Consider the following 14,298-nt stretch of genomic DNA (forward strand, 5'->3'; position numbering starts at 1 on the left):
GTCATTTCCGAGCCCTCTATCCTGGTCTCAGCCGGTTGCCGTGAACCTAATCCAGTCTATCTCCACCATAATGCTGTAATTACATTCTTTAAGCTGCTGCATTCTACCCAAGGCACAGCTCACCTCTTCTCTCCCAGCTAGATACCACGCTTTCATTAGCCGAACACATCCAGAAAAAGCCTCGCCTAATGCCGACGCTTCCAAAAGTGGGATTCCATGGTCTTTTAGGAGTCCCTAGAAAAACTTCAATTTCACCAGACCACAACAAAAACAGAACGGCTGCACTGGAACGATGCAGTGATGGGCAAAAATGGGTTAGGTGGAAACTAAAGCTAAAGACAATATACATGTACATCTGCTTCTTGATGTCTGAAGATGGTTTCTAAATAATTTAAAAACACCTGACTTGGAAGATACTTGATAAGCTGAGCAGGTAGTTCAGTTACTTTAAATAAATGTGTTAAAATAGGGGCAATGTCATATAAAGCTACCCATTGTTTAAACTTTAAGCCACAACTTCTGCCAATGCAACGTAGTGCAGATTTATGCAGTAAAGGGAAAGATGTTTTTCAACAAAAAAAGAGTAGTATGCTTATATATTCAGCCCCTAAATCATTATGTGGCACCTGCAAGGCCTGCAAGGGGTGCTTCCACTATTTTGGTGCTGAGACTGACATTTGCCCAGTTTTCTTTACAAAATAGCTCAACTTCAGTCAGATTTGACGGAGAACATCTGTGAAGAGCTTTTCTCTATTCCCGTCTGAACTCTGATTGGCCCGTTCTAACACATGGATGCTCTTTGATCTAAACCAATCCAACTCAGCTCTGGCTGGATGTTTAAGTTAGCTTAACCTCCACTCCAGTCTCAGGTCTTCCACAGCTCTGGAAGGCTTTCTACCAAGATTGTATTATTATTATTTTTTTTATTTAGTTTCCATTCCTGTTCCGACTCTGACCAGCTTTCCTTCCCCTGTCGCAGAAAAGCATCCGCACAAGGTGATGCTTCTACCAATAGGTTTGACAATGGGGTGCATTTTTATTTTTCTACACATAGCACTCAGCATGAAAACAAGAACATCACATTTTGTTCTCACCTGACTAGTTTGCTATGTGCAGGCTGCATGCAGGACTTGCAGATTCCAAATAGCTTTAACACAATCAGTCAATCAATGCAATAACGGTTCCTCTATTGTTCACACCAGCTTTGTAGAGTGCATGGCTAATAGTTGTTCTGTCAACAACTTCTACCACCTGAGCTGTGGTTCCCTGACTCCTCGCCTAGCTTGACTCACTGTGGATATGAACAAGTTAACGGACAAGCTAATAAGCTATCATCTTTTAATCAATTTCTGTCTTTTAAAAATAATCCCACCTTGCAGTGCATGAATAGCATGCTCTCTCATATTTCCCATTTTCAGGAGTTGAAATGAAGCTTGATGTTTCATCATATGTGTAACCCAGCGGAAGGTATAGATTGCTAATGAAGTTACTCATCACTGATGAATCAAAAAAAAGTAAAATACACATTCAAATTCAGTTACATTTGTTTTAGAGAAACTTGTGATTGTGAGAAATTATTAACTTTTCAATGTGGACTTTTTTTTAAATACCAATAAGAAAAACACATCAATTATTAGATTTGGTTTTATTGTGATTGAAAACGGTGACACATCTTTCAGAGGGGTCCCAATAGCTGTTAATTGCTTTAAACAGCTTTTACACAAACATGTCAGGCTACGTGTGAAGAATAAGAAAAAAAGGTTTGTGTGGTTTCTGTCTGTGTCTGTTTTCTAGTATTTATGTGCATGTTTCTGAATAACACAACGGTTTCCAAGCATGGAACTAGGCACTTCCACTCCACACTTCTCCACCGTGCTCAAGCTGCCCACTCAACCACTAGATTCAATATATTATTCTCGCAATTGGTGCTATTGAGTTTCCCCTGCCGCTCCTAAATGAGTTAGTCCTTAGAGAGCCGGTTGGGAATGAGGGCCAGCAGCACTGGAATTGCATTTCTGTTGCTGTGTGATCTACTTCTCTCAATTTACTCACTCCATCGCGGGGAACTGCATTTCCCAGAGTGCAGCACTCGGCGCCCTGACTTTATCCCTCTCAGTCGGTCGTTGTCGTTTGCCATGAAAACAGGGGGGGCTGCACATGTCATGATCCAACTACACTTCAATCAGTCCGCATTAAGTCGGGAGGCGGGGGTAAGCACACATTTCCCTCTGCTTTCTCTGGCCCCTGTTGTGGGAAGCATCTCAGTGTTTTAAGGTCTCTCTCAGCAGTGGTCAGCTCAATACTAATAAAAGTATAATCTACTAGACCGGGACTCTGATTGATAGCTCTCTCAAGGCTCTATCGATCAGCCCTTCTTCCATCCAAGTTAGCGTCCTTTGTTCGAGCCAGCCACTTCCTTCCCCCTTGTCTCTTTGCATAAAACCTCTCTGGCTGACTAGCATCAATGCTACTGGAATGGATTGCAAACAAGGCAGTAGGCCAGCCAAGAAGATCACGCTTTATATACAGGATAAGCTCTTATATATTTTCAAGTCTGAGCCAATTCCGATTCTTCCTACTGCAACAATGGAAACACAAAGAACATAGCACTGATGTTACTACTTTCATTTACTCCTTTTTTTTTCTTCCTGATCTCTACCTTCACGCATAGATTTTGCATATTTAACTCATTAGCATACTATGTAATGTCACAGACGATACAACGTCAATGTAATACACGCTACGTAGAAAACAGATTTAGGAAGGAGTTAGTGATGTTTCCCTGTAAGCCAGGACTGGCAGCCTTGTCAGCCACTGTAAGCCAACCTCTTCTCCCACCTTGTACAAATAAAAATAAAGTCTAAATGGATGCTCTAACCATCGGGTTCGAGTATGATACTCCAGGCTTGTTAAACCGACTTCTCTACATTCAACGGTAGTGTCCATGGGCATGTCATAGCAGCATCACCAGTAGCTTAGATTTTGTTCCTGAATACTGGTTTGGGTTGGTATACAGTGTGATGGGAGGAAAAAGCCTGGAAATAACAGACTGTTTATCTCCCCAAGCCAGCAAGGATCCATTCAAAAGAAGAACTGAGGTCTAATGGTAAACTAACAGCAGTCCGTTTATGTCTTGGTAGCGTTCTAATCACAACAGCAACAACCACAACTATTAATAACTTGGGTATGAAAACTATTAACCTTCACGCCTAACTATTAACCTTTCAGTTATGTCATATAGGTTAATGATTGGGAAAACAGAAAAATGTACACTTTAACCATCTATTGTAAAGCAGAACTCATGTCTCAGTGACACTACCTGTATAAATAAAGATGTATGAATTATGACAAAGACAGAAGGGCAAATTCACTAAAACACATTATACTTACATCTAACACTCAAACTACACGTGAAAGAAAGCCTGCAAAGAAATAGCATCCCTCTATGCTGTTGTACTTTGCTCGCATTTAAATAGGGTTAATACATGCATTCAGTGTAAAGCCAACCCACATCTATGTATATTTCTGCAAGTTGGAAGCAAATAGCTTATAACTTGGACACCTAAAATGTTGTCTGCATCACTGCATGAAATGCAAACATCCGCTAAAAGCTGCCGGTAGTTTTGCTAAAGAGGGAAATAAAAAAATTACTTGCTGCATTTCAGGCTTAACAACAATACTGGATTGTGAAAACACGGAAGTAGAATTGATCATCCCTTCTGGTGATGTGTGTCTCATAATTTTACAAAATACCAATAATGTCTTCAGAGGAAATATCTATATTTTTTCTTTTTTTTTTGATCACTTCTACAACTGCTAGGTTTTAGTCCGAAGAGAGGACCTGTGCAACCTGATGCAAGAATGGCAAATTGCGTAAAACCAAAAAAAAAAGTGTCTTCATGACTATTTAGTGGAATCTGCTCTGGGGAGGTAGAGCAGAAATTAAACAGATAGGACACACAAAATATGGTCAAAAAAATGGAACACATTGCATTACTTTATGAATTCCCCAAATATCAAATTCATATCACAACACTCCCACCCATGAAAAGGAAACAAATGTAAGAGTACCAGAGTAAACTCCATGAAGATTTGACAGTGGTCCCAAATATTAGATTTCCTATGAATCTGGGTGGAAGAGTATGAGGTTGCTGAAAATGTGTTATTTAAGTGCCCCAGCCAAGGTCGGTACGGTTTTGTTGTGGAAAAATAACACATTGCATTTATCTTTTTAGTAAACACTAAAAATTACTCCCACAGACCAAAACACCACACCAAACGGATCCGTGTAAAATCTGTGTAATCAGCCACCCCTCTCCACATGATGCAGTGCCATATCATGCATCACATTGTAATATTCTAACAAGCCTGTCATCTCTCTTCAGTTTAAAGCTCTGATGTTGATTAGCTGTCATGCAGAGTACATCAATACAGAGTCACTGCAGGAAAGCCATTGCATCGCTAATGGTTCATTTGTTTAGAACCAGAACATGCATGTGGGACTTTTTAAAAGGCTAAAAGCAGAGGCTATGCACTGAGACACTTTTTTTTCCTCAGGTTTGTCCCTCGTGATATTTACATAATTGAGCTTATTTGGCTGGAAACTATTTAAAATGGTCAAAGGCGAGGGGAAACTGGCTCAACATTCATGTCTTCAGGCCATTTGGACTGAATCCTGACTGAGAAAAAAAAATAGGCAGCATGATGAAAACTGATGACACATTTGTCAAAATAAAAAAAAAACTCCCAGAGATTATCATCATGAATATAACATCTAATTAACATAGAGCATGCCTCTGCATCAAGTGATGTGAAAGGAATGTAGAAATTAAACTATGTCAGACACGCTCATCTGATCCGTCTCCTTTTAGATGTTTATCTCATAGAAATCTCAGTAATGTCGTGAACTGTGACGTATGTTGCAATACAAAGAAACACACATCAACCGCTAAACTGCAACGCATTGTCAGGGGAAAAAAAGAGGGAGGTCGCAGCTTGTTTCTTTGCAGCTGACAGAGACGGCATCCTGATCAGAAAAAACTGTGAAAAAACATCCATCGATGCACAAGGTATTCTTCATTATTTACACTCAAATAGTCTTAAAGACACATTTCAGGTGAATTTTTGATTATTAGCAACACAAATATTATATTCTTCGCATTTTAATGGTAAATGGAAGAGAGCTCAATCAACCCTACTGAATGACTAAGCCATAATCTGAATTTAGTCACAAGACTCTGGACTAAACCCAAGACGAAGGAATTGTGGCTCCAAAAATAATGGGATTAAAATGACTTGTCAAAAAATGCAATAGTTTAAACACATGACAATATATTAATAGAACTAAGAAATGGGTGTGGAGATTACACAGCTCCAGAAGCAGAAATGCAATTATAATGCTTTAAACAAATTGCCAGTGACCCGTCATATCACAAGACAATCTGGGGCAGAGCAGTAGTTCTTCAAACAGGGGATGCTAGAGGAGAACATAAAAGATTGATTTCTTCTGACGTCAAACTCGTACCAAATCATTAAATGGGTTCCAGTAGTAGTAGCTTCAAGAAAGTGATCGTGTTTGACCACCAAAGCCCAATGTCTAGAACCGAGAAAACGGTTATACACTAAACACAAAACCACTGAACCATTATGTCTTTGAGGAAGGGGTATGGGGAACATGCTTCAACTACCAACAGCAAATACTTATCCAAAAAACTGTAAAGCCTTGGATAAAGGAGAAGTGTGGGTTTTACTCCATCTCTAGCATAAAGGGGTATATCTTCAACCTTGCAGAGCTACAGTGGACATAATGCCAGTGGCTGTCGCGTCCCTCAAGGCACTCTCTGAGTGCCGTGGACCTGTGAGAGTAAGGGGTACTGCCTTCAAGGACTATCCAGTCCCTATAAAACCAAAGCAATAATTGGGTCTGCATTGCTTGGTTCACATTTCCAGTAAGTACTGTACAGCTAGGACCTTACGTAAGAGGATATGATTCTACCAGAACGCTTATTAGAAAAAGTCACTACTGTCAAGTCTACAAGCATGCATGTAACCTACATAGTACCATGTCATGTACTTTATCTCATTTTATCTTTGCCCTATTAAAGATTATACTTCCTGCAAAGGTCAAGGTGATAGCAATGATACTAATGCCTTTTTTACTTTTGCAAAATGTGGTTGTACATGATAGCTAAAATCGCCCAAACCCCTCTACTCCTGACTCCTCCCAAAGCAATCCCCCATCTCTGTTTTATTAGGCTGCTTTCCCTGGCTTCTTTCCCCAGCAGACAGTGATAGATCTGATTCATTTCACGGTGGTCATTTCTGGTAGCATTCAGTACTCCCTCCCATTCTGCTGTGTGACAGAAGCAAACTGGTCTTGCCCCCCCCCCCCCCCTCCCTCCACATATCCACCTCACCAGTGAAGCAAAGTACCAAGCAAGGTTAGATTCTGTGTTGAGATAACCTTGCCTTTCTTACTGCAGTTTTTCCCATTGCTAGCATATTTATATGGGGGGGATTATATTTCTGAATACATATTCCATGTAAAGGCAGCCTTGATACTGTGGCTTTTTTTTTTTTTTTTGTATTCATCGAATATCATTTGCAAACGCAGAAAGGTACGGTCAGTATAGAAGGCCTGTCTGCTCAATGTATAACTTTAGAGGAACTAAGCCTGACCAATGGTATTATAATTGTAGATGTAAGATAAGATATTTGATTTGTCCTGTTAAGACTCACGTAGATTTTTTTTTTTTCATGAAAACGTGTAACTTTTTCAGATATACATACGCTTTTGGAGAAATAAAGTTGCTAAAATAGTTTTGTTTTTTTTAAACATGGAACACCATTTTTCTTCTCTACCTGACAAACTACCACTCTTGCTGAAATCCTATAATTGGAATTGGATTAAAATGTAACATTTAGACATTATTAAACCTACCGCTTTCATAGTTGCAGACATATTTTATATGACTTTGCGTAACACAGTCAACCTGCTGTCTCTTAGCAACTGGTGTTTCATTTAGCAAACACTTGGTACAAAGTAGTCAAAACCTCATACTGTTGCTCAAAATGGCTGAAGTAGGCGATGAAAATGAAGGTTCTCTGCTTTCCCTCAGAGAAAATGATGTTCCCTTTTTTTTCTGAAGATTTAGGTGTAAATGTGAGCTCAGTGTCAGTCTCCCTAGACAGAGCCTGGTCAGAGATTAAAGTTGACAGGGGACTGACTGGACTCCAGTGATAGAACTCACTGAAGCTTTGGGCTGAGCTTCCCCAGGAGGGACATATGTCCTCTGCTCTACGTCTGAAGGTCGAAGAAAGGAGAGGGAGAGGAGGAAGAACAAAGGCAGGCGGAAAACAACACAGTATACTCTCCAGATAAAGAACAGGCCTGTTTTGAAAAATATAACCGTCAGCATGGTGGCCAGTTTCTAATGAATTCAGCCGCTGTCAGTGTGGAGAATCGCGAGATGGGGGTAAAAATTAACTTTGAAACAAAGAGAAAAACAAGTGCATGGCATGTGGCAAGTGTGCAAGAAGAAAGAAAGCGAGTGCTTGGAGGATGGGAATTAGCAGGGAGGGGAACAAAGTGGTACTCCAAACTGACACATAGCCACAGGACATGGGCTCCAATTAGAGTCACAGCAACTCTAATCAAATCTGATCTACAACCATTGGCCGCAGGCTGACTCAACCTGCATGTGCCTGTGAATGCATTCACACCTGCACCAAGAGCCCGGCGCCACAGTCACATTGTGCAGCACATGGCAGACCCACCACAGTGATTTACCAATACGCTTATTTTCCTCATCATAATGTACAAAACAAATGTATTTGTTACATGTCACCATGGACCTTTATGAATTAAAACAAATGCTTTTGTTGTTTTTGTTCCTGCACTGGTGCCACAAAAACTTAAACACATGTTTTAATTATCTCTTCTTGTATTGCTTTAGTGTACGGCTGTCAGGCAACATTCAATGAAGTGATTCTTAGATATGATGTAAACGTCTTCCATTAACGTAAAACAAAAGCACCACTTGTCTTAGGCAGAAAAAAGGCATCTTTAAATCATTAAATGCCTGTTTTCGATCTTTAGTTTTTAGAAAGCTTTGATGTGCCGATACCCTAAATCCATTATGCTACACAACAGGCACGTTGAAAGAATGATAAAACACTTAGCTGGACTCAGTCTTGCTGTTATATATTAAACGTTATCTTTCGAAGCCTGAACCAATCACATATATGTGACAGGAATTGGTTTCCTTTTGAGAGTTCTTTTAATATCTCTTCATTTTAAAAGCCTACAATCGTGCTGCAGGGCTTGATGCTCAATTACGATTTTTTCCTTAAATCTGATTTTTTTTGGGGGTTGTCATTCATAGTACTATTAAATGCGACCGCCATCAAAATGCTGTCTGAACGGTTCAAGACCGCAAAGCCTCCCGCAAGCACAGATAACAGAAAGAGACGTCACAGCAGTGCACTGTTTAGGGAAGTAATGGTGAATGTATTGTTTCTAGAGGTGTTGAATAAAGTTTTGTAGAAAAAAAACACAGATATCGGCCGGCATCTCTCATTATTATTATTCGAAAACTGTTAAGAAACAAGCTAACAGTATTAATACCACATCATAGAAAGGTGAAGTAATGTAAGAAGAAAGCAGCACGGCTTTTAACAACAGTCTCCTGAGAAGCGCTAACTGCTACTGCTGTTTGTGGATCACTGAGCTATATAATACACTGGAGTGCTAATAGCCGCTGTTTGAACGAGTAGCTTTGAAGCCACCAGCCGCCATATTGGTACTCCCTATTTTCCTCCAGTAACTAGGGAATATGTGCACTACATCATCGAATAACAAGGATTTTCTCATGTTCAGGGGGGGGGGGGCTTAACACTTTTAAAATGTCAAATGCTATATACTTTTATGTTATGTTCTAAAAATATCAAGTACTGAGAAAGTCATGTGATGAAATATTTTGCATTTTATTCATTTAAATATATATGTTTAACATTTATAAATATATAAATAACAATATACAAAAACATATATTTACATATGTGTATACATATATATACATATACACATACTTATATATACATATATATATATATATATATATATATATATATATATATATATATATATATATATATATATATATATTTAATATGAATAACATGTACAATATTTCAGCACCTAATTTCCCAGTAGTTGATAGTGTTAGTACATCCACTGACTGTAGAATTACCTGTGAAACGTTTTCACACAGCCAGAAAACTGCTTGTTGTTGCAACCAAATCCTGTGGGATTCTGTGAGAGTAGGGAGTAGCAAGATGGCGGCCAGTGACTTCAGTTTTTCGGCAAAATCAGCACTCCAGTGTATTATATAGCTCAGTGGTGTGGATGTGTAGTGAGTGACATAAGAGAAAGATAAAATGTGACATGACCATTCAGACTGTGGATGCTTTGAAAAATATCCGATATGTATCCGAATTAGCACCACAAATGAAGGTGGCACTAATCAAATTTATTTTTGGGTCACAAGATCAGAGTTGGGCCGTTCACACTGCCATGAAAATGACGGATATGGAACCCATTAAGTTTTGCAGTAAGAACTTTCACCCTGAAACATGTTGTTTCTAGCAAAACCTGGTAGTACTTAGATTGGCATGTTCATTGCTTAGAAATTAACAAATTCTGTGTCCAGTTAGGCGTCAAGGCTAATCCAGGTACAAACCGCAGGAATTCTGTCACCATCCGATTTTTTTTATTGCCATCTTGACTTTTAAGGATTACATGTTGAAGCATGAACTGCCTCAGAATGAATTTCTACAGTGATTAGTGTTGAGAGCATTACTTTTTACTGTCTGCCGGTTTACCTCACTGTCCTTAAGCAATCGCCGGGCCACGATGAGCTGAATCATTCCACGTTTGTTGCCCTCAACAGACATGGACTTTCGAAGTGCCTCCATGGCCTCCTGATTGGTCATCTCAAGCAGTGACTCCCCGTTGACAGCAATAAGTTGATCATTGACTCGAAGACGGCCATCCTGCAGACCACATTCAGTAAACATTTGTGTATCTTTATCAGGGCTTCAGTATTTCTCACAGTCAGTGTTCTCACAACTTTAGATACTTTTTTCCCACTTTATTTTTAGACCCAAAACTTTTGGAAATTGTAATTTATACCTTTATCAAAATGGAACTTGTTTTGATCAAACTTAATAACATCAAGTAAACACTAAAAAATACAATGGAGAGAGTTGTGCACTTGTTTTGTTCCAAAGTAACTAAAAGCACACTTTGCAAAATTACTAAAATTCATCAAGATAATGGTTAAAGGATACGTAGAAGGAAGAAGTGTCTACTTGCCTTGCTAGCAGCACCTCCGTTAATCACGGATTTCACAAAGATGCCCAGGTCAGCCTGGTTCTCCTTGGACCGGTTCCCCTTGACGCTGACCCCCAAGCCCGCTGAACCCGAGTCGTTCAAGGGGATCTCAAAGGTCAGAAACTGCCGTGTTCCATCTGGGGTTAACACCGTGTCGTCTTCCTGTTTCTGAATTAACAAAACATAGATGCGACGATGAGGATTCACTTCATGTCGGTTGTTATTCAATCAGAAAGTTGCACATCCGTGATAGCACAGCGGAATAACTTTTTAGGTCCCTAACCAATGGGACCCAGGCCGAAGCTGTGCCTCGGGTGTGTTGTCACATTTGTAGTCAGTTCAACAGTGGTGACAAAAGAACTTGCTTGAGAAGTATTAAAATGGGGAGTGAAGGGGAGCTCAAAGACAAATACGTAACCCCAAATGGAGGAAGAAACATCTTGTCCTACTAAATGGTATGTATTTACTCTTGTGAACGTGTATACATACACTGTATACACTGTCATCAAGCAGAGCAAATACAGTTGGTGATGAGGTGTTTTAATAGAAACAATGAATAATAGATCTTCCCTATCATATAGTAAATCTGGACTTTGCTGACTTTACTTACTTGTCTAAGTTGACAAACTGATGTTGAAATCCACTGTTGCATTGAAAAACAAAAGAGAAAAACAGTGAACTGGAAAGCGGATATGGATACAACTGGCCAGAAAATGGACATGAGACAGCAGACATTTTGAGATGAAAGGAGCAGGAGATGAAAGAAATGGCAAGCATGTCACTTGGCTTAGCAGTGCCGTGTTCCCTTGACCATCTTGTCAAGCATTTTGTTAATACTTCCATTCCTCTGAATCCCAGTTAACAACCAATTAGAGTTGTTGTCGATCAGCGCAGTTACACAGATCAAAAAGAACCCAGCTAAAGTCATTGTAGTCAGGACATATTCTTCTCAGGCCCAACAACTTTCAGTCGTTTACCAGTTCCCTAAATACCTAAACACCTTTCTCTTTATCCTTAACCTTAAACAAAAATCTCATTGATCGGGTTTTTCTTTGTGCATGCACTGACTGGTAATAACTGTCCACGTTGAGAGCAGCAATTATTGACCCAGTTTAACTTCGCAATCAAAGCTATTGCCAAAGCAGTTCATTTGAACCACCAAAAACACCAAATATCCTCCTAAATATGTTTACATATGCATCAAAATGAAACTGACAAACGGGGTCCATGTGGACAAAGAGGCAGCAGCGAAGATAAGGGGAAAACAGAGTATAGGGCGAGTGCTTTTTATGATTTTTTTTACTTCCTTTTTTTTGGGGGGGGGGGTACACTGATGAGTTATTAGGATGCAGTGGTGCATGCAGGTGGAGCCTCTATTCAACCCCATCTGACTGAGCCCCTATTCCCCATGTGCTCCTATCTGCCCTCCATTCTTCTCCCCGTTCTTCCTTCCTTGCTTTCAAAATTGCTCTACACCTGTCTGTACAACTTGCCAACAGGGTTTTTGTTTGAGACCAGACCCTTTGTCAATTCTGACCACTGGAATTCATTCACACACACACACCGGATTTCAACGCCAATGGTTCCAATAATAAAAAAAAAAAAAAAAAAAACGGCTTTGGCAGGAAATGACCCTTTTCTTTCCCTCTAACTGCTGAATGAGGCAGATAGGGGCCAGAGAAAGAGCTACTTTAAGAGAATTCCTTCTCTACGCCAGAAGCAAATGTAATGCACCAGTATTGTTTAAAATTCCATGCCTTTCCTGAGCTGCAAAGCTTTGACAGATGTTTTATGGAAACATCTTGACTATTGACATGAGCTGTGCGCTTTTGAAATGTAAATTCACTAATATGTATCATCCAGATACTGTGCAACTGTCAGGTTTGGGAGCTGGACCTAAGTTCAGACAGGACCTCAGGAGCATCATGGTGAATTGACTATTTATTTGATTTTTTTTTAATCTGTCCTGGTGCGGCGTTTCAGGCATACCATATGCAGCGGATGGTTGCCTACATGGTCCAGGGCCGTTTTGCTCTAGAAAAAGGATATCTCAAAACAATATCCTGATTGCATGAATAACTTTATTAGATCCAGATTCAAGGCAGCATCAAAGCAGGCAGACCAGAGTAATGTTAAAGGGGCCTGCTTTTGTTTGACCCTCAACCATTAGGAGTAACTGTGTATTGTGTTCTTTGTGCGTATATGTGTGTGTCCTTGTCCTTTCAGCTGAGCGAGAAGAGTTTTTGCTCACTTTAGTCCTAACTTTTTTAAGGGCTTGGGGCCAAGTTTAAGACTAAGGTGTCAATTAGGTTTAGTTCAGGGTTAGGGTTAGAGCATAGAAAGGCTTGAAAATGAATGAAAGTTTATGGAAGTCAAGGCACAATCCTCACTTTGTATTTTAAACAAGGACAAGGATGTGTGTGCTTGTGCGTTTGTGTGTGTGGGGGGGGCATATGTGTAGAAATGAATGCATTTGTGTTAATGTGAGCGTGAGTCTGTAACCTGGAGATGTACATTTCCAGGTTGAAGTGTGGTGGGTTTTATGTGACACACCACTTCTAAGTAGTGCATAATTGGAATTAAAAGGATGCCTGCTTTTTAAAAAAATGTTTTGCAAATAATAACCTGAAACAAGCGTTGTACATTAGTTTGCAGCTCCCTTGTGTCAACACTGTCCAATCAGTTTTTGCTGCAAGTCATTTTGGGGTATTTCTTTGCCAGCTTTCCCAGAGACAAACGGCAAACCTTTCAGAGGCTGTCGTCTTCAGTAGGCCCCCTGTGGCTTGCTTTTTTTTCCTTTCTGCTCTAGCGTAAAGGCAGCAACTACTGTTGGACTGTCAGCTAATTTTTCTTAACTGAGCTGTGCACCCCAGTAGCTCCTCCAGCGTTAACAATAGGAGTCTATATTGCTTCTGTGATTAATCTTCTCCTTGCCAGGGTCGTCAGCTTAAGTAGGAGGCCATGTCTTAGTAGGCATATGTATGTGCCATACGCTTTTCATTATTTAATGATGGATTAAACAGTACTCCAATAGAAGTTTAAAAATCACAACTTTATTCCCGTTTTACTTGGACTTAATGATGCTGTTTGTTCACTAATGTTCTCTAAGAAACCTCTGAGAGAACTGGTGGACTTTTACTGAGATTAAAGACAACATAGGTGGGGTCTATTTACGTGTTAGCTGATTTCTGAAGACAATTTGTTAAACTGGATTTAGTTTAAGGATATCTGAGTAAAAAGGGCGGAAGACAAATCTGCAATGGACTTTTTAGGTTTCAAATTGAAAGAAAAAAATTGCAATTGTAAATCATGTCCTTTCCGCTGCATCATTATGCACCGCTTTGTCTGACAAATAATCCCAATAAAATACATTGAAGTTGTGGGTTAGAATTATGTGAAAAGATAACTTGCATAAAGACTTTTGCGACATACTATGTAATCAATTTGAAAAAAAAAAAAAACATAAATTCCAATATGTGTATCGTTTGCTAAATCCATGTTTAAATACTGAGGAAGATGTGGAAATAAAAGAAAAAGTCGATAGATATTATGTCATTCCAGTTTTAGACAACAAGACCCCAGCTTGATAAATGATGGTGGACAGACAGTATGAGGCTTTGTTCATGTGCGTGCTAATGCTTGCTTCCAAAATGATGACAGAATAACCACCCACTCAGAGATGTGTTACGGGAAAAGAAGGCCGAGGCACAGAATGAGACAGCTCTGTAACGTTTTCGTCAGACAGGAACAAGAGCCGATGGCTAGAAATGGGTTCGTCAAGCTGCATGACAGGCGTTATTGCTGTGATTCAACGGAGGAAGACTTGAACCGAACCACTTTCAGGGAGGAAAAAAAAGGAAAGTTCATGTTCATTGTTCAAAGTGCAGCCCTTTTATGAACCTGGG

At 39.7% G+C, this 14,298-nt stretch overlaps 1 protein-coding gene across 1 annotated transcript in view; it reads right to left on the reverse strand.

Moving 5' to 3' along the window:
* The window catches only part of LOC105928002 (partitioning defective 3 homolog), a gene marked incomplete in the record, with an annotated part of 353,527 nt that overhangs the window by 195,317 nt on the left and 143,912 nt on the right, over positions 1-14,298 (reverse strand). The window contains 2 exon segments of the mRNA XM_036125173.1: positions 9,883-10,053; positions 10,376-10,561. Coding sequence (XP_035981066.1) covers positions 9,883-10,053; positions 10,376-10,561 — 357 coding nt within the window.

Source organism: Fundulus heteroclitus, chromosome 21 (assembly GCF_011125445.2).
Source record: "Fundulus heteroclitus isolate FHET01 chromosome 21, MU-UCD_Fhet_4.1, whole genome shotgun sequence".
In the NCBI taxonomy this organism is placed as follows: domain Eukaryota; kingdom Metazoa; phylum Chordata; class Actinopteri; order Cyprinodontiformes; family Fundulidae; genus Fundulus; species Fundulus heteroclitus.